At 39.3% G+C, this 24,527-nt stretch overlaps 1 protein-coding gene across 2 annotated transcripts in view; it reads right to left on the minus strand.

Moving 5' to 3' along the window:
- The window catches only part of COPA (coatomer protein complex, subunit alpha), a 64,251-nt gene that overhangs the window by 23,728 nt on the left and 15,996 nt on the right, over positions 1-24,527 (minus strand). For both annotated transcript variants that reach the window (XM_006861651.1, XM_006861650.1), the window contains exons 5-13: positions 23,452-23,528; positions 21,562-21,671; positions 16,524-16,633; positions 15,714-15,813; positions 14,764-14,899; positions 14,023-14,105; positions 12,762-12,912; positions 3,557-3,623; positions 2,065-2,140 (exon numbers count right to left, since the gene is read on the minus strand). In XM_006861651.1, coding sequence (XP_006861713.1) covers positions 2,065-2,140; positions 3,557-3,623; positions 12,762-12,912; positions 14,023-14,105; positions 14,764-14,899; positions 15,714-15,813; positions 16,524-16,633; positions 21,562-21,671; positions 23,452-23,528 — 910 coding nt within the window. The remainder of the gene's footprint in view (positions 1-2,064; positions 2,141-3,556; positions 3,624-12,761; positions 12,913-14,022; positions 14,106-14,763; positions 14,900-15,713; positions 15,814-16,523; positions 16,634-21,561; positions 21,672-23,451; positions 23,529-24,527) is intronic.

A 24,527-nucleotide genomic window follows, 5' to 3' on the forward strand; every position in this document is an offset into this window, starting at 1 on the left:
AAGCTAACGAGCAGAGCCTCCCTAGCCAAGCTGCGGCTCAGCAAGTTGCCTGCAGTGTAGTAGGACCTCCTATTGATAGGGCTAGAACAAGCTGGAGAAAAGAGAGAGACCCCTCCCCAGGACACAGCTGCTCTGCTGCTTTTAACATGCAAATGTAGACCTCCTAGTGGTGCAGGGTGGGGCAGAAGGCTCCCAACTAAATCTTGACATGCAGCTCAGTGCTGGGTAGTATTTAGCACCAAGCTGTTGCTCCATAAATGTCAACCAACCATTCTTATTATCCTGAAGGGAGTTATGAAATGCCCCTCAGTTTCCAAACATTCCATTGGCTGATTAGAATTGTGAAATGGCCACACCATTCTCTGGGAAGCTCTTAGGAGACTAAACAATGCACTGAAATATGTTTCTATCCATTAGTATCTGTAGACAACTGGACATAACAAGCTGACCAGCCTTGCCTTGTACTCTTCTGGCACCTGGAGTACCAGGCAATTTACAAAGCTAATTACAGTGAAACCCTTGAGAGCCAGAACTCCAAGGACAGCCTTGTTTTTCCTTGTCTCACAAGTTTTCTGCCTTTGATAGGAGCAGTCTTGTCACTCTTCTATCTCTTTTTAATGAAAAAAAAATTGAGTTTCTGCCTCACACAGGTTCTGGATTCCAAAGGTTTTACTGTACTATTACAACCAATACTTACATTTCCCAGAAATTGGGGAACCATACTATTCAAGTTTTTGCTTCTTCTCTTCCTCTTTTCTGCTATCCATCTTTTGGCTACAACTTAACTAATTAATATCCCTCAAAGGATGGAAAAAAGTGGCAATAAAATAAAAGGAAGGTATTTTTAACTCTACTAATTGTAAACCTATCTGGGGAAAAAAAGCAAGGAGGTGGGTAGGGAGGTACCAAATAACTAGATTTGGTCAGACACGGCTTAATTTGCAGGAGAAACTTTGGATTAAGGATATCATGTTTTCTCTCTTTCTTATCATGACTTAAAAAGAGTGAATTTGATTAGCAGGAATAATGATATGGTGGCACTCAAAAAGGAGACAGTTATTAGCAAGGTATTTGTCAAGATTCTGTTGATGGGATCTACAATATGAAATTATGCTATTAAGAAAGGGGATCAGAGGAAAAACCTCTGGCCTCCTGGTTTCTATAAACCCACTAGAAGTGTATTTAAAGGAGCATTGTTATTTTTAAGAGCCATCAAGTTGTTTCTGATTTATAGCAACCCTGTATGGGGTTTCTAAGGAGGTTTGCAGTTAGCAGTCCAGTGCTTATTTTATACTACCACGCCAGGACTCTAACAGGAATACGTTGTTGCTTTTGTTGTTGCTAAGTGTCAAGTCAGTTTCTACTCATAGCAACCATGTATAGGGTTTCCAGGGAGTGACTAGTGAGCGTGAACCGCTAACCGTACTGCTCATACCGACTTTGCACTCCAGCACATTCACCTGCAGCGCCACACCAGGACTCCAAAAGGAGCAGGGTAAGACTCAAATTTACTGTGAGAATCAGTTTGTTAAGCAAGTTCTAACAGTAAGAACATCAACAAGGAATAGTGGTGTTGGAGAGATAGGCAGGGGTCTCAGCTGGATCCTGGGATCCCAGGGGGGATATGTGGCTGTTAGCAGCCTCATCTTTCTGACACGCAAAAGAAAGCAAATCGGATCTGGACATGGATGGGAGATAATAAATCCCTAGTCACAGGATGAGACATTCCAGGATTGGAACCACATTTTTAAATAAATGAAACAACCAGGGTGAAAGTCATCTCAGCTGACAATAAACAAGGATAACATGCTGTGCTGAAAGAGAAAATGGAGAGTTTCTAATAACCAAATTATAAAATATATATATCTAGCTGGGGTAATAAAATGGGGGAAGGACATGAATATTTCACACCCTGGTTGCCTCTGATGCAATTGTCAGCGGCACCTGCCAACAGATATGAGTGATGTGTCCATGGCATGGGGATGGGATATGAAAAACTTGAAGAGCAATGATGTGAGTGAGGAGAGCTGGAAGCACAGTGGGGCAGACAAAGGGAATAGTTACCATCAGGATTCTGGGAGTCAGCATCCTTGGGGATGGTGTACAGGTCATAAGTACTATTCTCTAAATTGCTGGCTCTCTGTAGAGGAAAGCAGAAAATTAAATTGTTAGTGAAAAGTACCCAAAACATCAGCTTATTTTGACAGACAAAACATAACAGAGACACCACCTGAAAGTATACTTTTCTCACCTTCACTCAGAGGTCACTTGAATGTTTCAACATCTGAGAATTGCAGGGCTCTTTGCCAAACAACTCAGCATTCATGTTACTTAGTTATTCTCCAAAGTTGCTGGTGTTTACTTGAATGAAAACAGGGAGTGCTGTCTATTCCACAAATTACCTATGACCTCAATATGCTAATGTTCCTCCTGAGTATACTCATAGTTATGGATTCAATTGAGTCTTCCCAAAAAGTAGCTAAAATCCTAACACCTGCATATGGAGATGTAGTCTCATATGGGAACAGGGTTATATTCCTGAGGTCACACCACTATAGAATATATCCTAAATTTACTACTTTTGAGAAGCAAGCACAATTTGGGGAAAATAAATGTCATGTAAAGATTGCCAAAAATCGGAAAAACAATGGGGCTGAATAAAACAGGGCTCTTCTCCCAGAATTGACAGAAAGAGCTTCCCTCTAGAGCTGACTCCCTGAATTTGGACTTGTAGTCACCTGAATGCTGAGGAATAAATTTTTCTTCTTTAAAGTCACCCACTTGTGGTTATTTCTATTAATGCAGCACAAAAAAATTAAGACATTCGTCAACTTAAAAAATCTGCTTGAAAGAAAAAATCCCAAACAACCCAGGTAGTTTTAAAGAGATCTGACAAGAGGAGAATATGGGACTGCTAGATATGTAGCGCTGTGGGCTACTGTGCTGGGCTGCAATCGGTTTGAACCACAAGTTAGGTGGTTCAAGCTTACTAGCTGCTCCTTGGAAACCCTACACAGGGTCACTATGGGTCGGAACTGACTGACAGTACTTTAACCACAACAACAAACAGATATGGAAGGACTGGAATTAATACTGGAAAAGACAGGTTTTCGTTCCTAACTTGGCAGCCATTTCCTATTCCCCCCCTCAAATTTTTGTGGCAAGAAATGGGAAGGGCTACTTGAAGATCCAGAGGCACCTACACTTACAGGATATCCAAGGCAGCTCTATTTTTATCCAAATGAAGCAATAAAGATAAGCCTCTCTTTTGCATACAAGTGATATAGTCCTAAACATTTTCTCAAATAATTTTTAGTGATTTCAGTCATTCATCTTAATGTTCCATTAATTTCTGAAGTTATTAGCTATAGGTAATACCCATAAACCCTTAATATGCTTATGACCACTGAAGCCTACCTGGTAGAGTGGTACTTCTAACTCCCTCAAAATGATCATTAAATAGCTTCTAATTAAGCTACTACAGACTCACTAAAGGCATGAGAAAGAAATGACTGAAAAATGGGAAGATTTTAGAAGAGCCCCATGTGTTACTTACGGTACACAGGAGAACTGCATTTTCTGCAGGATTGTACGACATATTGAACACTGGAAACTTGGAACCACTGAGATACATAGAGAAAAAGAAGAAAACAGGAAAGAGGCATAAATTCAGAAGGAAGAATCTCCACTTCTCCTAAGCCTCCTACTTTGGCAATCTTCGGTCCAAAGATCATATACATCACTGTTAAAACCTTTTTCTTGTGAATTGAGTGAAGGTTTACAGAGAAGGCCATCAGTTTTACATTCAATAAAGCAGACACTTTGTTTTATCTCAATGATTGCAATCCCTTCCGTGGAACAACATTTATCCTGTTTCCTCCCTATGGCTCCTGTTTCCCTTCCACCAACCTTCCCATGCCTTCTCACCATTGTCCTTAGGTACCTGTTGGCCCTTTGATTTTGAATGACTGACCATTCCACGGTAAGTATACCTTACCAGTGTTGTTCTCTATCTATTGCTTGGTTAAACATTGGCCCATGAGGGTGAGTTCCTTTTCAGACCTGAAGGGTGGTCAAGGACCATAGTCTCAGGTTCCTCCAGTCTCTTTCTGACCAGTAACTGGGTCCTTTTTTAAATAACCTTTTATTATGAATTGAGTGCTATCACTTTTATAATTGTTGTTAAGTGTCGTGGAGTCAGTTACAACTCATAGTAAACGTATAAAGGGTTTCCGAGGCTTTTAAATCTTTACAGGAGCAAAAAGCCTTATGTGGAGTGGCTGGTGGGCTTGAACCATGAGTCTTGTGGTTCACAATCCAGTGCTTATTGTGTGGAGTCACAAAGTTTCCACTTTTATAATTAGAAATGTAAGTAAACATTACATTTATACTCTTCAATGTTTTAAGTTGGGAGCTTTCCTATCTCAGTTTTTAGCAAATAGTTTAAAACGCAAACTTTATTATAACTCATTATTCAATAAAAGATATTGCCTGGATTTACTATAGTGAGTCAGATTGTGTCCCCCCAAATGTGTGTCAGAAATCCTAACTTCTATGCCTGTGGGCTTAATTCCCCTTTGGGAATGGGTTGTCTTTGTTATGTTAATGAGACAGACTTGGTGTAGAGTATGTTTTGAGACAATCTCTCTCTTTTTTAACTTTCTATTGGCTTCCTGGTGTGGTGCTGTGGGTTAATGCGCTGCACTGCAAAGTTGTTTGAACTGCAAGGTTGGCAGTTCAAATTCACCAGCAACTCCTCGGAAACCCTATACAGGATTGCTATGGGTTCGAACAGACTCCACAGCACTTAACTACAACAACCATTGTGAATTGAGTAAAGGTTTACAGAGCATATCAGCAGTTTTACATTCAACAAATCACGTACTTCCTTATGTCACGACTACAATCCCCTCAGTGAAACATAAGTTATCTCACTTCCTCCCTAAAATTCTTGTTTCCATGCATTCTTCTTTTCCAACCTTTCTGAAATTTGTCCTTTTTGAAATGCTGCCTTTTTGATCTTGAACTGCTGACCATTTCATGTTGTGTATATCTTACTAGTGCTGTTGTTCCCCCTATATACCTATCTACTGCGTCAGCCATGAGAGTGACTTCAGTTCCAGACCTGAGGGTAGCCAGGGGCCAGAGTCTCTTTCTCACCAGTAAACCTGATCTTGTTTATAATTTTGAGTTTTTTCCACATTTACTCTATCCAGGACCATTTAATGTGATTCCTATAGAACAGTTGGTAGTGGGCATCACCTAGTTCTTCTGGTCTCAGGATAGTGGAGACTGATCTCACACATTCCATTAGTCCACTGGAATAATTGATGCCAAGTGTTTGCAACTGTCATTGCTCTTCTTTCCTCCACACAGGGAGAGACCAGAAGTTGTACCATACATGGCCGCTCATGAGTTTTGTTTTGCTTCTTTTTCCAGAGTTAAGGGGTTTGTTAGGGAAGTTAGCAGGTTACAATGCAGGAACTGAAAATGTTCAGGACAGCACCTCCTCAGCTATGCCCACAGGTAGGCCTTCCTCTGCTCAGGCAATGTTAGAAAGCACTTATAGGGTTGCTGATAAATGCCCACAGGCCATACCACTCCACCATAAACCTCAGCCTAGTGCCTGAAGTTAAGATTCCAGTTGTTACTCACCAAAAGTAGGATGTGGAACATTATCATTATGGACTATGTTAAACCAATGTCCCCCAAGACTGTGATCCTGAGCCCGAGACAACATTTTCTCAAAGCATTTCGTCATATCTAAGAAGTTTTCATAATTCTGTCCCCTGTATGCTCCACATATACAAATATCCTCTTTATATATATATATGAGTGTATACTCCCAGTCTCCCTCTCATACTCATTCAGCCTCTTAAAATATAAGAGATTAGGCAAGCAGGGCAAAGATAAGGGAAACGAGATGCCAATCCATGTGAATACTAGCCAGGAGCAAAAGCCCAAAAGAGACAAGGATCTTCCCCCAGAGCCAACAAAGTGAGGAAGGCTTTACAGTCTGTGCCTTGAATTTGGACTTCTAGTCTCCTAAATTGTGAGGAAATAAATTTCTCTTTGGTAAAGCCATCCACTTGTGTTAGTTCTATTACAGCAGCACTAGATAACTAACATAAAATTTGGTACTGAAAGAGTGGGATGGTGCCCTAACAGATACCTAAAAAAGTATAAGTGCCTTTAGAATTAAGTAATGGGTAGATTGGAAGAGTTTTTAGGTGCCTAACTGACTCCACAGCACTAAACAACAGTAAAAACCAAACTGACTACATATGTAGGAAGAAACAATGGAGAAGTTCAATGTCATCAACCAAAACAAAGTCAGGGGCCGACTGTGGAACAGACCATCTACTGTTCATATGCAAGTTCTGGAGCTGGAGAAACTTAAACTGGAGTTGAAGAAACTTAAAACAAGTCCACAAAGCCAAAATATGACCTGAAATTAGAGAGCATCTCTAGAATAGATTTGATGCATTAGATACTAATGACCAAAGACTAGAGGAGTTGTAGGATGATATTAAGAAAGCATGAAGAAAGCAAAAGGTTACTAAAAAGACAGAAAAGTCTAAAATGAGTGTCAGAAGAGACTCTGAAACTTGCTCTTAAACATATAGAAGCTAAATGACTGAAAGAAATAATAAAGTAAAAGAGTTAACAGAAAATTTCAAAGGACAGCTCAAGAAGACAAAGTAAAGTATTACAATGAAATGTGCAAAGACCTGGAATTAGAAAACCAAGAGGGAAGAACATGCTCAGCATTTCTCAAGCTGAAAGAACTGAAGAGAAAAATTCAAGACTCAAGATGTAATATTGAAGGATTCTATGGGCAAATACAAAATGATGCAGAAAGCATCAAAAGAAGATAGAAGGAATACAGTTACTATACAAAAACAAAACAAAACAAAAAAAAGTGACTGATTAACCAGATGATCAAGAGGCAGCATATGATCAATAACCGATAGTAATGAAGGAAGAAATCAAAGTTGTACTGAAGGCATTGGCAAAAAACAAGTCTCCAAGAATTGATGACACACAAATTGAATGTTTTAATGAATTTAAAGAAAACAAAAATCCTTACAACTAGACCAATAAATAGCATCATGACAAATGATGAAAAGACTGAAGCTGTTCAAGACTTCATTCTGCTTGGATCCACAATCAATGATCATAGAAGTAGCAGTCAAGAAGTCAAATGACGTACTGCATTAGGCAAATCTGCTGCAAAAAGCAAAAAATGTCACTTTAGGACAAATGTGCACTTGACCCAAGTCATGGTATTGTAAATCACCTCATATGCATGTGAAAGTTGGACAATGAATAGGGAAGACTGTAGCAGAATTGATAATTTGAATTATGGTGTTGATACAAATATCCAAAGTACCAGCCTGCCAGAAGAACAACCAAGATGTCTTTCAAAAAAGTACAGCCATATGGCTCCTTAGAAGCGAGGATGGTGACCTTCATGTCTTGTATTATGGACAGAGTGAAGAAGAACCCCTGAATCCCCGTGTGCAGTGCCTACGTTCCACCGCTATAGCCACCATGACCAAGAAAAGAGGCTGAAGGGGATGCTAAGGGGATAAAGCCAAGGTGAAGGATGAACCTCAGAGGAGGTCCACAAGGTTATCTGTTAAACCTGCTCCTCCAAAGCCAAAGCCTAAGCCTAAAAGGCCCCGGCAAAGAAGAGAAAGAAGGCACCCAAAGGGAAAAAGGGGAAAGCTGATGCTGGCAAGGGTAGGAATAACTGCAGAAAATGAGATGCCAAAACAGACCAGGCACAGAAAGCTGAAGGTGCTGGATACACCATGTGAATGAAGTGTGTGCATTTTGATAACTGTGGCCTTCTGGTGAATTGGACAGTTTGAAACACAATTTATCAAGTTTTATAAAAATGCAGAATTTTGTTTTATTTTTTAAAGCTATGTTGTTAGCACACAAAATATTTCATTGTTTTTTGGGAAAGGGGAAAATGTCACTTGTGTCTCCAAAGCTGGACTGATGTGGAAGAAAACACCTTTCCCTTCTAGTTTTGAGAGACTCCCTCTTGGTTTCCAAGAGGAGGGATTCCGTAATGTTAACACACATTAGCCACCTTGGCACAAATGCCATGTGGTATGGAAAAAGTATAATTTGTTTTTACATCTTCATATTCTCTTCTTCTTCTCTGCCTTCAGCACAGACTTGACCCTCATAAACTGTTGGGACCCGACCTCAGAAAACTGGTTACTCATGTGTCAGGCAATCTGGACTGTCCAGTGATGCCATCTCAGTGGCACCCCTCAAAAAGCAAAGGCTCCTTTGTTTAGATTGTGGGTCTTCAGATTGGGAATTCTGCCATCTTCATTTCATTTTCGGAAAGTCAGTCAGGGTCATGGGAAAAGTTGTTAAACAACATGCTAAATGTGAAATGTTGACCCCGTCTCTAAACTTTCCCTGTTCAGAGCATCAGATGAAGACTTCATTGGGTTTTATAGTGGCTTTCTAGTTTTGGTAGTCCATCAAAGAAGGGAGTATGAAAGTTGTTGTATACTGTTATTCATTGACTGCCCTCGTCCTGCCTGGATACCAGAATTGTCTATGGGAAGTACAGGATACAGCTTAGCTTGGGGAAAAAAAAAAGACCAGCCCTTGGAGAAGTATGTTGTTGTTGTTAAGTACCGTGGAGTCGGTTTCAACTCATACTGACCCTACACAGGGTTTCCAAGGCTGTAAATCTTTATGGGAGCAGACCGCCTCATTTTTCTCCCATGGAACCGCTGGTAGTTTCAAACTGTTGACCTTGAGGTTAGCAGCCTGATTCGTAATCATTGCACTATCAGAGCTCCTTTGGAGAAGTATAGCATGCTTGAAAAAGGATGGGTCTGTAAAAAAGAAGGCCCTGAAGGAGACGGATTTGACAGAATGGCAGTAACAAAGCATCAAACATAACAATTATAAAGGATGGCGCACGTCTGGGCAGTGTTTCATTCTGTTGTGCATAGGGTCATCACTATGAATCAGAACTGACTATAAGGCATCTACCAACAACAACAGTAAAAACCTACAATGCCTTAAGGATTATAGATGTCAAAGGCAATTCTTATAAAGGTTCAGAAAGGAAGCAAGGAGAATTATAGAATACATACAATGCTAACAACAGAATGTTGCTAGACATGTGGAGCTAAATATGCTTCTTGTGAGGCTTTAAAAGGAAATGATGAACCTATGATCTGGACAATGGAGGAAGGGCAATGCTTTCTAAACAGTTGCAAGAGCTTGTTTGAATTATGCTCAAATATTTGGTAGAATACAAACTTGTAAGTGATGAACTTAGACACCTGGCTGATGAGATTTCTAAGCAAGATCTCCTTGCTGCTCATCATAAAATTTAAAGAAAAGAGACGGACTTAAAAATAAACTGTGTAAAATGAAAACAGAACGCAGATTTGAAAAATTCTGTTGTACAAACTAAGGACACATGCTCTAGAATGCTCACCAAGGACGTGGCTACACAACCCTTTGAAAAGAGATTAAGCTTATAAATGACAGATCTAACTGAATACCACAGGAGTCCTGGTGTGATGCTGCAGAATAACGCACTATATGGCAATGTCAGTTTGAACCGCAAGGTCTGTGGTTCAAACCCACCAAGCGCCCCTCGGAAACCCTATACAGAATTGCTAGGGGTTGGAACCGACTCAATGGCAGTTAACACCAACAACTACCAAATACTACAGCAAAAAACCATCAGCTTAGACTGAAGGGATTAGAGAAAGAATAAAGTGAAAGAGCACTGTCTGAATCTTAGAATTTTACAGGCAAAAACAGGCCCAAGGAGCTACATCTATTGTCTTTCAAGAAAAGAACCATCCCTGGAGGAGCTCAAAGATCAGCAGAACTGTTAGAGAATGAACACAAGAAGCAGGGCTTCCTTGGTTTCAAAGGGTAAGGCCACTGTTTTCAAGGTTTCAAAGAGTCAGATCTTGCTACCTTTATGTTGTGCCCAAAAATGGGGTCGCTACTCAAAATTGAGGTGTGGGGCTGCCATGATCAAGGGGGAGAAGAACGCAGCCTACCATGCATGAGGGGTTAGGTTTAGTACTACAATGGACTAGGAGAATGCAGTCCCCTAAATTTGAGGGAGAAGAGTTGCCACTTGTGGTGCCTTGAATTTACTTGAAACAGCTTTTCTATCCAGTCGTCTGCAAATAAAGCATAAAGGACTCTAAGACTGGGAGTGGTCAGTTTTGTCCTCAAGCTAAGTTTAAAAGGAGCCATCTCAGAAGCAGAGATGGAAGAATCCAGGACGATCAAGAAGAGAAAGCCTAAGTGACACATGAGATCCCTAGCTAGAGAAACAGTGACTGCAGAGGTGATGGGAGAGGTAGTGGTATGGAGAGACTGAACAGCTTCAGGTTCTAGGCCTATGAACTGAGTAAAGCTGAGTGCCTATGGGCAAGAGACTAGCTTGAAGAATGTACCTTTTTTTGGGCATTCACAGATTGGCTAAAAGAACTTTGTAACGTGCTCGAGCAGGGCAGAGAACAAGGGACCACATGGCTGAGAGGCTGAAGACAAGAGTGAGGCATGCCTTCAGTATGGCAGACAAGCGGCATTCCTGACTGGAGAACTGCTGCGTTCTGAGTTGGTTTTGATCCTGAATTGTACCCTGTTCACTTCCCTAATAAACTCCCTAATTGTGAGTACTGTCATGAGTTCTGTATGGCCACTGCAATGGATTATTGTACCCAGATGTGTAGCAGAGAGTGCTATGGAAGGAATGGTTGGTGTCAGAATAGTGTAAAGAAGGTTGTAGGGTGGAGGTATATTTGACCTCTGCTTCACAGGAATCAGCCTTAGGCTGATTCTGAGTTTGATTCTCTTTCACCCTTGTAAAGTCAGGGGAAGTCAGACATGGCTCCCCCATGTTTTTTGCACCATTCTAGAGGGACTACAAAGGTTATCATGTTTGGTAAGGTGCAGGGTCAGAGAAAAAGAGGAAGACCCCCAACAAGATGGATTGGCCAAATGGCAGCATCGATGGACTCAACATGGCAACAGTAGTGAGGTTGGCCCAGGATTGGGCAGTGTTTCACTCTGCTGTACATAAGGTCGCTATGGGTCGATACTGACTCGATGCCACCTAACAACAACAAGAGGGCCTAAAAGACAGAACTGAAATCCAGGGCTCACAGGCCTCCACTCAGAATGCAGAGGATGTGGCCATCACCCAGAGTCTGGAAGGCACTCAAATGGTCCCAAAAAAGAAAGGATCATTTTCAAGCTGTGAAAGCTAATGTAATTTGTTCTGCAAATTAATTCAGGACTTGTTTGGTGTCCATTATCCCTTCTTTCCCTCCAAATTCTCTCATTTGTAATGGCAGTGTCTACCTTGTGCCTTTTCCACCACTAAACTTTGCTTCAGAAACAGGTAAGTTGATTTTAGATTTCACAGGTTCACAGATAAAGAATTTTGCCCCAGGATGGAATACACACAAAGTTTCACCCATATTTAATTTACATGATTCAGAAGATGAGGTTTTGGATTTGGAGTAGATTTAAGACTTGTGGGATGATATGATGGGGTGGATGTGTTCTACTTTAGGCATGGACATGAATTTTGGGGGTCAAAGGATGAAATGCTATGGATCAATCTCTCTGTAAATATGTTGTTGTTAAGTGCTGTTGGGTTGGTTCTGAGGAGCAGATGGTGGGTTTTAATTGCGGATCTTGTGGTTAGCAGTCCAGTGCTTATCCTATAATACCATAACAGGACTCCTTGTGAAATATGTTGTTGTTAAGTGCTATTGAGTCGGTTCTGAGTGTGAACCACTGGCCTTGTGGTTCAAACCGACCTTGTAGTCGAGTGTTTATCATACAGCGCCACAATAGGACTCGTTTTTTTGAAATATAAAAGAGATTAAAATAAGCAAGAACAAAGATGGGGTAAGACAGATGCCAACTCATATGAAAATTGCCCAAGAGCAGAAGCTCAGAAGAGACATCCCTTAGAGTCCCCAGAGAGAAAATCTTCCCTTAGAGATAGAATCCTGAATTTCAAGCCTTCCAAACTATGAAAAAATAAATTTGCTTGATAAGCCACACACTTGTGGTCTTTTTGTGATAGCAGTGCTAGATAAGTAAGACACCCCCACAGGGCAACATGATGTGATCTATTTCTCGCTGGTTCCTCCTACCCCTTGGAGCGCTCACATAAACCCATCTTTATTGTAGTGATGCTGGAGGGTGGATATCAACCCTCATGCCAAAGTTTGCCACCATGAATGTTTTAGCAAGCTGATGCAGCTGGCTTTCCAAGAGGACAGTTCCTTTTGCCAAGCATCCCAGAGGTTATCATATCTTCAGAATTAAGAGTTTCCAGAGACATATATTCTGGTTTTGAATTGTACTCATTTTGTAGGAAAGAAAGGAAGAATTACAGAAGAGAGATGCCAAATAAAGGCCTGTAACTAAGTTAGGCTACTTTCTACCAAAAAACTCCCTGGTTTGCATGAGACCTGGCAGACTATGGGAGTATGACTTCCTCTCCACAGGGTCACTAGCATTCTCAACTGAGGAATTCCCATTCTACTTATGCCACCTATTTGCCCACCATGCTCTTAGGGTTTAAATGGAGCAGTCTTACCCATGAGAATCCATCTGTGACGAGATTAGATCCAAAAATGTTAAAATGAACAGATTCATTTTGTGGATATTACATCATAGTGATGGATGACAGGGTTTGGAGAAAAGTAGCAAATTAGATTTACCTCCTTAACTGCATAACAGCTACATCTTTAGAGCTATTGAAATCCAACTGACGTAAGAATCGATCCTTGACATAATGCAGCATATTGCCATGAACAGCATAGGCTGGCCGTTCCCGTTCCAGTTTAAACACAATCATGCCGCCATCATGTCCTGGGGCACAGGGAGGAAAGAAGCAAAAAAACAGTTGTAGGCAGGAAAAAAGGCTAGAAATAGAAAATATGTAAAGACGTTAAAAACACATATACTAAAAACGAAGTGAAGACGCCTAGAGCATCCTTTGCCAGCTATAGACAAATTCTTAGAATCTAGTTAAATCTGATTCATTTCCTAATACTATACATACGGCAACAGTTAAATACTCCCTTCTGTATCCCCTTTGTCACTTTGCACAAACCTGCGTTATGGCACTCATCACCTTGTACTTGCTTTTTCCCACTAGCATCATTCATTCTACCCTTCTCCTCCTAAAATCCTGGTTCCACAATAAGCCAAGTCATGTCACTCCCCTGCTCAAAACCTTTCAGAATAAAATCCTAACTCCAAACCAAAACCTACAATGCAATGCACAATCTAGTCCTGGTCTTAACTCCTGTTATTTTGCCTTGTGCTCCAACTGGCCTTTTTGAACATTCCTTGAACATGCTAAGTACCTCTCACATTACAGCCTTGTATTTGCTATTCCCATAGTTCAATTATCCTTCACTTTCCTACCACCTGATATAGAATAGCAGCCTCCACTCTTATCCCTCTTTATCTCCCTTATTTTTTATCTTTTGCCACAAATCATTATTTATTATTTTCTTATTCCCTCTACTAGTAATAAAAGCTTACATACAGACAGGAACTTTGTTTAATGCACTGTTGTAACACTAGCATCCAGAATATGGCCTAACACTTAATATGTATTTGCTAAATGAATGAATAAATCTCAGCTCCTAGTTCCCTCTAATCTGAGAACTCCAAATGTAATGTATTAAGCTCCCACATCTAAGAACTAATAGAAGAGAATGGGCTTTATTGTTAATTAAATCTTGATGGAGAAGGGAGCATTTTTAAAAAGAACACTACTCCAAGAAGAAAGAATGAAAGAAAAAGGCTTCAACTGGCTCTGAGAATTTTACTTTTCCGTGTCATCCTACCACGCATTTACTGGAGACAAAGCTAATAACAAATAATTCTCAAGTTTTATAAATGCTGAACTGAAGCAAATGGTTGAAAAAACAAAACAAAACAAAACGGAAAACCAGGAAATGCCCTTACCTGCTGCAAACAAGTTGAGATTGGGGTGGGCAGCCAGGACCCAGAATCGATCATGGTCTCTGCGAAAGGTTTGAACTCCAGTCCTAAAAAAGGAAAAGGTACACAAAAATATTAATTTCCTAGGCATCTTCAGTCTGTCACAAACAATAAATATTGAGTGCTAAGTCAGTAAGTTGACTGAAAAACTAAACCTGAGACAGTACATTTCATATCCTAAGTAAATGTGTTGTTGTTGTTAATTGCCTTCAAGTCAGCTGAATTTTACCAAGGAACAGAAAGAGATAACTTTAAACTAACTCACTGCCATCAAGTCAATTCTGACTCATAGCCACCCTACAGAACAGAGTAGAACTGCTTCCATGGGTTTCTGAGACTATAAATCTTTACAGGAGTAGAAAATCTCATTTTTCTCCGATAAAGTGATTGGGCTTAAATCATGATTTCCTACTGTATTGTTTTCGTTTCATTTTTTTTTTTTTTTTCACTTCTACAACTCCAGCATTAGAGAGAAGAACAAGCTGAAATTCTAGACATTTGAAGAGAGCTAAAGATCTGTTAAATTGACTGAAAATCTGTAAATGCTGGCTGATCTCCAGATCTCTCCAAGTTTTCAAAGTATTCGATTTTTCTATATGTTAAAGATTAAAACAAATAAACAGAAATATGCTAATCTCATTTAAAAAGAGAGAGAAAACGGGCTTTCCCCTGATATTGGTCACATAATATCAATAAGACCCTTACCGCTTAGACATATCCCAAACTCGGATACTCTTGTCCTCAGAATTGCTGAGGATCAACTCTTGGCGAGGGTGGAAGACAGCACAAGATACATTGTTGTAATGGCCCCGGCAGGTATCAACCTCCCATGCCTTTGATTCTGAAGGACAAGAGAATGAGGTCATCACAATTCCCTATTATTTACTGTGAGTCTGGGGTTTATAGATATGATAGCCTCTTAACCAACTGTTAGGCATGACTACAAAATGCTAAACCAGTAACTTCTTTCTGATAGACCAATTTCTTCATTTAAGTCTCTTAATCACTACATAGTTCTTTGTGCTTTTAGGCTGATCTTCTATTCTCTGTCGTTCTTTGTCCCTTTACACTGGGGGTGGGGAACACCTGGCCTGCAGGCCTTAGCATTTGATCAGTTCCAGTCATCACATTAGGGGTGAGTTCATTAAATGTTTGAACAAATACAGCAGGCTAAATTTTAAGTTGATAAATTTGTATGGCCCACAAAAGATGCTATAAATTTTGGCAGAAAAAAGGCTCCCCACCCCTGATTTACATTGATTTATTTCTCCTGGATGCCTTAGTCCTTAGCTGCCATTTTAGAATACATGTAAGCTCTACAGAATAAGGGCTTTCTCCATGTTAGTCATCAGTGTATCTCCAGAGTCCTGAACAATGCCTATTATAAAGAAAGTACTCAAAAAAATGTGTTGAATGAACAAATGAATTATTTCTTACCCTTTATCCTGTTCATATGCCTCAAAATCAGAATGTCATTTAAGGGAAAAAGAGAAAGGCACAATTCTATGCTTCCGGATTAGTATTAGATTTAGTATCTCATTCTGATAACCAGTCAAGACAGGAAAACAGGTTACAGAGTACAAAAGACATACTTTATCTTGCTGACCAAAAGTTAATCTCTTAAGACATGGTAATACTATCACGAGTTTACTCACCATTCATACGCCAGATTTTCACTTGACGGTCATCTGCCCCAGATACAATAAGGGGCATAGTGGGATGAAAAGCGGCCCAGTTTACTCCACGATCATGACCCTATGAAAAACCAGATGTCTCTTCTAAATTGACTTTATAACTGCAGACTCAAAGCAAATCAATGAACCATACTGATGGTTAGAAAAGATGTTGCTGATCTTTACTCTTTATGTGACAAGTCTCAAGGGACTATGCTGCAACCACCAACCTTGTAGTTCAAACCGACTGTGCTGTCTAGTGCATTAACCCACAACGCCACACCAGGATTAAATTAGATAATATAAAATAAATCCAGTTTAATTTCCTTATGCTTTTCTATTTTCTTACCACACCAGCAAGTTACCTATATATGGTTGTTAAGTTAAGTGCCATCGAGTCGGTTCCGACCCATAGCAACCCTGTACAGGGTTTCCGAGGGTGTAAATCTTTACGGGAGTAGAAAGCCTCATCTTTCTCCCGCGGAGCAGCTGGTAGTTTCGAACCGCTGACCTTAAGGTTCGCAGCCCAATTCGTAACCACTACGCTACCAGAGCTCCTTTACGCTACCAGAGCTCCTTTAGTTTTCAATAACTTTCTGAAGCCCCCTCAGGTTGCATGAAAGCTTCATTTCTGTTAACTCACTCATTACTCTCTCTAATGCCTAGGACAATGCCTAGAATTTAATAAGCACTCCATAAATATATACTGAAAGCCTGAATAAATGAACAGTATACTATTGCTGTTTCCCTAGAGAAGAGCGCAAATCCAGCCCTGACTGTAGAGATAAGTACCTCCAGTACATGCTTCACCACTGCATCCGTAGTGCCAAACAGATCAACTCCCGTTATTCCTCTCACATCTGACTCCACTGCACCAGGGGACAAGTTTTTTTTCCTTAGACCTTTGAAGAGGTAAGGAATGGGATGAAAAAATGTAAACAAAATTTGATCAAAAACAGTATAATATCAGAAGCATGGAAAAGTATGGTGACAGAAGGAGATTAAAAAGGGAAAAAGAAATTTAGAGAGATTGAAGAAAGTTTTTTTAAAAAAGGAGAAAAAACAGAGACTTCCTGAGCTCCTATTCATTTCTTTCTTAAAATGTACAAAACATTAAAAGGACATTCACTATCCACTCTTTTGCTGGAAAAGAGCATCCCAAATACTGGAGTCAGTTAACTTTTTCAACAAACCTCAAGAGCTATTTAGTTCTGATAAAGCTGATTTTTAATGCTCCTGAAATGTGATTTCAAGTGGTAAACATTCAAATCCCAGCTTCAACTGTAGGCAATCTAAGCAACTTTCCCCTATTGTTTCAAAAAAATAAAACTAAAAGAAAGTCATCTGGGAAGCACTGCAGCTCAGTGTTTCTGGAACTGAAAATCTGGTATGTAATTAAAGGAGAAGTTCCAAATGGCTTAGGAAAATTGGACCTATGAGGTACATAACAGTTATTTGGTAGACGATATATATAACCATTATTGTTGTTGTTAAATACAATTGAGTCAGTTCCGACCCATAGTGACCCTATGTAGGATTTCTGAGGAACGGCTGGTGAGCTTCAACCACCGTCTTGCTGTTCAAACCGACTTTGCAGTCCAGTGTATTAATCCACAGCCCTACACCAGGAGTCCTATATATATATAGACTATATAAAAAGTATATACATATCTTCTATTTCATTTCAAGACTGGTTGTAAGCCTGATTACAAGTCTGATTAAAACTTTTGGAGGTTATTCTTACTTAGAAGAATTAGCCCATAATTTAAAAACATACAGGAAAAAAGACACCAGAATAAGAAGAGTCTTAGAAGACACTGTGGCTCAAACACATCCATCTTTAGAAGCTACTTGTGTTACAGTCAGAATGAAAACAATGATAACAATACTACTACCTAAAACTTGAAAAGCACATTGTGGTTTTCAAAGTACTCTTACATATGTGATGTGATTTGATCCTGATAATCCTTTGAGGTAGGCAAGCCAGATATAATTACACCAGTGTAGAGATGAGAAAACAAAGAACTGGGACTAAATCTTATCATCTGCAGCATTTTGGCAGAAGAGTGGGAGATCCAACTACCCAATAAAAATGATTATCTATATAGGGAGAAAATAAAACCTATCACTGAAAACAGACTATTTTCAAACCTAAAATTGCCATCTATAAAAAATATGAAAACTTAACTTCAATGCTTATTTTTATGCTTATCATTTTAAAACTGCTCTGTATTTTTCCTGTTATAGTGGCCGAAACATCAACAGTGGAGAAGCAAGAGCTTAAGAAGACATGGCAGCGTTAATTATCTTGTTCCCAGGCCAAAATGAGCATTTATGCAATAGGTATTAAGAAATAAAATCTGATGTTTAAAAAAAAAAAAAAAAGCACTCTTTTAAGACTTCATAAATACATAATCACAGGAATGTCTCCTTTCACTTATTTCACTTGTCCCTTAATGGAACCTGTCAACTTTTTCTAAGGAGTCTGGTTTATGAAACAGATTCAAAGGAAGACACAAAGACAGACAGCTGTGAAGAATTTCACCTCCAATAAGCTTCAACAAACACATTAAAAGGGAAAGCTGTATGACAGAATGAAAGCCTTTGTTGCACTTGCATGTAATGATCCAGGAAAAGAGAAAGGGCAAAAATAGACAGATGAATAGTGACAGGCAGTGAAAAGATACTTAGGGAAGAAATATTTGAGCCTTCGACAAGCCACTCACTAAGACTGAACGACAGATGGAAAATTTCTACAGCAGCTACCCAAATCCAGAGGGAAGAGAGAACACTCTCAGAACGGACCAGTTTAATGCACACTTCCCAATGGGGACCAGAGGAAGCAATAAAAGAGAGGGATGAGGATAGGATCTGGCAGCAAATTAATAGGTTTTTAGTAGCCATTTCAAAGACAGAGCCTGAATTACATGGACTTAGCATGCAAAGGTGTAAATTAACAATATTAACTTATCTTCTATATCTAGGTTGTAAATATATTCCCTTTGAAACAAATAACGTTTACCAGGCTAATGTAAAAGATTATAGTTGAACTAAGTCGCATAGGCATGATCCTCCTGGGAGAAGTATCATGTGACAGGTTTTCTTTTAAAGATCTCTATGCTCTCTTATTGTTTGCCTAGTTCAGGCAGTATGCCATTTCTAAGAGATACTCAGAAAAATTATAATTTTCACCAGTTCTTTAAATTTGGGATTACTCATTCTCTTACTCAGAAGCAACTTTTCCCTTCTTAGAAATATTAGCTCTGATCTCTAGCAAGCCAAAAAACCAATTCCTTTTTCTGTGTTCAGCATTTACTTGAACCCAACCCAAACAAAAATAATCCTTAAGAAGAGTATGCTGACTCCTAGCAAGGGAAAGAAGAATGCAAACGTTGAATCTAAAAGCAACTTCCACTTGGTTAAAAATATCAAAGCACTTCCATTCACTCTGGTTAAGGGGTTACTGTAAATCAAGAGAGTTTGGGGCAGAGAAAAACACATAGAAATAGTAAAAGAGAGCATTAATATTAGTACAGCAAGTTAGCATGAAATTCTCACTACCATGTATATTAAACATAGCAATTACAATGTTACATAGCAATTCATGCACTTCACACATTCAAGAGCAAGTATAAACCCCACTAGGGTCATACTCTTCCTCTCTTCTCTGATCTAAGGCTCTTAATTCTGATGCAAAAATGTTCTCTACCTATTTAAGGGAAGAACAGAGTTTCTTGCCTTGGAAATTTCATGGTCACAGACAAGAAACCTTCCACCTAACTGTCCCACAGGAAACACACTATGCTGGTACCAGATGGCACATACAGCACTTTTAAAGGGGAAAAGTATAAGGTCCATTTCAATCTGGTGTTCTGGAAAAGAATTAAGCCCCGATGCCCAAAAGCATCCATTTTTCTTTCCTATGATCTAAAATGGTATTACCTATTAACTGAAAGAACTGAGAAAAATCAAAGTATTTTCTGTAGGGCTTAATTCTTCATAGAACTTCAGCTGAGGAGGGCTAGTCTAGAAAACTGCCCCAGACCAAAATGAATAGCATGAGCCAGGATTGAACTTCTTCAAGCTCTATATCCTGAGATAGAGAGGATGCTTTGAATGTGTGTGAAGTAAAAACAACAACATAGTGAGCCATAACTAGGTTACTATGAGAGTGGATGCTAAGATCCCTGGGACTGGCAGTGAGGAGAGGGCACAGATTCATAGTGCCTGTGCCTAGCTCCTCCTGCTGGCATGACTGGTCACATCTGGGTGAACTTCAAAAAGCCTAGTTAGTCCGACAAAAAACTGCAATGGCAAAACCCCTAAAGACAGTATGAGGGAACATCAAAAAGTTTGCAGAAGAAATTTCATTACCTTTTAATTCCATTTTTTTCCCCCCATCTTTTTGAAATCCTTTTGTATAATTGTCCTATCTCCACTGCAATCTTATTTATACTAAACCAAAAGCACACCTGTCGTCAACAAATCCATTCTGACTCACAGTGACCCCATAGGACAAAGTAGATGTCTACACAGCGTTTCCAAGGCTGTAAACCTTTATGGATGCAGATTGCCACATCTTTCTCCCAAAGAGTGGCTGGTGGGTTTGAACTGCCAACCTTTAGGTAAGCAGCTGAGCACAAGGCCACTGTGCCACCAGAGAACCTTGTATTTACACTATTCCCTTCTGAGTCAGCAAGCATGGCAAAGCAACAAGATCCAGAGGTTCTATTCTCTAACTGTCCCCATTTTCCCATGGCTTATTTCTGTGCTACATGAATCTTAAACAATTGCTACTACAATGTTCCAAATTCAACATCTGAGAATCCAATTTTTCTACTTGCATCTGATTAATGGCTTGTAACAGCAAACACTACACTGCTCAGCCTACCATGCTATAAAATAGTTAGGAAAAGTTATCACCTCAACTGTACAATGCATAAGGGTTGCTGCTTTATTATCATAAGAAAGCAGCAAAGACCTATAAAAGGGTCTTTGAAAGGTTAGTGGTTAGACTACAAAACTGCTTTCGTTACATAAAAATATAAAAAACAGCTTTATAGTCCAGCCACTTACCTTCCAGAAAACTCAATTTCCAAGAATTACTAAGCCAAAAAAAAAAAAAAAAAGGATTACAGATAATTCAGCTAGTGACAAGTAAATGTCATAGATTCTCATTTCGCTATTTCAACATTAAACAAACCACTTTCATTTATTTATCCAGCAAATCCATCTCAGGTTCTTTTCTCTGCATTTAAATTGATAAAAATCTCCTTAGATCTCATCAATATATTCACAAAGCATCTCCAAATTAAGGTATATGGACTGTAAAGGAAGGACTATCCCAACTATCTAAAACCTATCATTTAATTTCTGGTCTTAGAAGTCTAATAAAAGGTATTCTGGACATAAAAAAACCCCACATACAAATACCCCGCATGTGCCTTTATCTGAGTCCTGCCTCCTAGCACTAACCTATTCTTCTCAAGACTCATTTCTGTTTAATCTGCATTTTTTCTTATTTTAGAGGAAATCCTGATTCCTAATCAAATATACCCAAGAATATATAGACTTTGACTACTTAACTGAAAACTGATCTAAAAGGTGAGTATTTCTTCCAATCAGATTTTTCAGAGCAACTACTTTTCTTAGTGAATACTGTTAACATAAAGAATCACCAAAGCAAATTCAATACCCTCAAAAACAGAGATGCTATTACATGGGAGCAGAATATTTTAAATATTCCTATTTGAAACCAGCTACCCTATTTTAAGCAATTGCAGTTTTTTGTCAGACATGACTAGGTTATCTCTGAACTTGGGTAGCTCACCAGAAATATCCCAAACGCGTACAGTCTGATCCAGGCTGGCTGATACAACCAAGTCTTCTGAGGGGTGGAACTGAGCACACATTACATAGTGGTTGTGCCCTGTTAACACACTGCAAGGAAAAAAAAAGACAATACCAAATTAGAGGTAGCAATAAATGTCTCCTACACTAAATACTATTCTTTACATCTAATAGTTGGTTTTTTTTAAGGTTTTTATCATGGATTGAGTACAAGTTTACATGGCAGATCATCAGTTTTACATTAAACAAATCGTATACCTTGTTTCATCACAATGATTACAATCCCCTCCACGTACCATCCATCAGTTAACAGTGTTTCTCTCTATTCACTTTAGCTTTTTTAAAATTAAACACTCAGGCATATATAATAATTTACACCACCAAAGGGCACATTCTGCAAGTCTGCCTCCTGGCCGCCATCTCTGTCCCTCACTTCCCATGAATCTAGAGTCCTCAGCTGCTCCCTCTCTCCATGTCCCCATCTCTGGTGATACTGCTTCTCTGTATCAAGTCTTGCATTTCACTTGTGCTCTTCTCCCTTGATGATCCTAGGGTCCTTTGTTTCTGGACTGTAAGATTAACCACTCCCCTGTTTTAATTACAAAACTCCTACTTATACAATTGTGACAGTTGCAATTAGTCATGACAACAATTACTTACTGTTGAATCATAAGAATCTTATCCCCATCTCTTTTCACCAGACCCATCTAGACAAGATGAAAACTATTCAGTGGGAACTCTTTCTCCCCCACCTTCCCACACACTCTTAAACTAAGCTCCCCCTCGAAACCTTGTAAGCCGGTCACTTCGTGCCTCTATTGCACCCTCATTTTAGGTAGCCAATGTCTAAGTTGCTCATCCCTATCTACCCTGTGTACAGAGGGGATAGCATTAATACTTGACTGTGAAGACTCCTTCCCTTTCTGTTGGTATTTAGAGTTACCACCTCCATGAATATAGGTCAGTTTCATCAAATTGTAGCAATTTACACTTGTTTCCTCTAACAGATGTTTATCCAATTATACTTCATAAAATCAAAGGCAGGTCATCCTAACAATTCTGACTATTCAATAAACAAGGTCAGCTGTTTTAACACTAACTCTCTTCAAGGCTCTAATAATGCTAGATTACTTTTCAGGTGGGTACCTCTGTGTAGTGCAAACAGTTAAGCACTCACCTACTAGTCTAAAGGTTGGTGGTTTAAACCCACTCAAGAGTTGCCTTGGAAGTAAAGTTTGGCAATCTGCTTCCCAAAGATTAGCTCCTTAAAAACCTATGAAGCAGTTTTTACTATGCACACGTGGGGTCACCGTAAGTCAGAATTAACTCAACAGTAACTAATAACAACAACAATCATTTCAGGAGAGCTGATATTACATAGCAATCCTCTCAGATTAAAGGCATATTAAAATATCGCAATAATTGGAATTTTAGTAATTCATACTGGAAATTATCTGTTAGATTTCAGAGGGGTGTCCCTCTTAAAAGACAAAATTTTAAATGGCCCTTATCTCATTTTGGAAAGCTCAACTTAGAACCCAGGCCTCAAACACCAAGTAGGAGAGAAGTTCTAGACCTTGACTCAGGATTTAAGGGAATACAACTGAAAACCAGCTAAAAGTTCCTGTACTAAAAACCTAGCTATGACCTCCTTTCCCTAGTAAGGAATGATTACAAAACTTAGATTCATACATTATTAATGAGACATCCTTTATAGTTACCATTATATACTTAAAAGCATATTACAATCAATAATTAACCAGCAGACACAGCCCCTCTGGGACAAGGGACAATTGCAATGAAGAGAAGCTGATTATGAAAAAACTAAGAAGAGCTAAAACTCATTGAGAGCCCTCTGCCTTCTCTTTACCAGACACAGGTCCTAGACTGCCAGTTCCATACTCGGATGGTTTGATCATCTGAGGCACTCAGAATCCAAGGATATTCCTGAAAGATATGCAGATAAAGGGTATGAACATTAAACAAATGCATATAGTGCCAGCCTCCTAAAACTATTTCTCTCTTTTAGGGGGATTATTCCACTGCTCATTTCTCAGCTATCTTAGCTAGTCATCTTTTTACCAACATTCTATTAGCTTTTTCCAAACGCGGCACTTTGACCTATAAGACTTAAGAATGGAAGCCACACAAAGGTAAAACAGACTATAAGAAGCAACAGACTGAATTATACATATATGTATGTATGTATGTATATATCTGTATATAAATACCTTTATATTTATATAGGTATGTATGTGTACATATATGTTGTTGTTAGGTGCCATCAAGTCGGCACCAACTCATAGTGACCTTATGCACAGCAGAATGAAACACTGCCTGATCCTGGGCCAACCTCACTACTGTTGCCACACTTGAGTCCATTGATGCTGCCACTTGGCCAATCCATCTTGTTGGGAGTCTTCCTCTTTTTCTCTAACCCTCCACCTTACCAAACATGGTATCTTTCTCCAGCAACTGGTCCCTCCTGACAATATGTCTGAAGTAGGAGAGATGAAGTTTGACCATCCTGGCCTCCAAGGAACACTCTGGCTGCACTTCTTCCAAACTGGATCTATTGGTTCTTTTGGCAGACCATGGCACTTTCAATATTTTCCTCCAACACCATAACTCAAAAGCATCAATTCTTCTATGGTCTTCCTTATTCACTGTATAGCTTTCACATGCTTATGAGGTTACTGAAAATACTATGGCTTGGGTCAGGTGCACCTTAGTCCTCAAACTGACATCTTTGCTCTTCAACACTTTACGTTGTTTGAGTTCTTGACTGCTGCTTCCATGAGTGTTGATAGTTGATCCAAGAAGAATGAAGTCCTTGACAACTTCAATTTTTTCTCCGTTGATAATAATGTTGTTTACTGGTCCAGTGGTGAGGATTTTTGTTTTCTTTACATTGAGATGTAATCCATACTGAAGGCTGTGCTCTTT

This window comes from Chrysochloris asiatica, unplaced genomic scaffold (genome assembly GCF_000296735.1).
Source record: "Chrysochloris asiatica unplaced genomic scaffold, ChrAsi1.0 scaffold00042, whole genome shotgun sequence".
NCBI lineage: Eukaryota > Metazoa > Chordata > Mammalia > Afrosoricida > Chrysochloridae > Chrysochloris > Chrysochloris asiatica.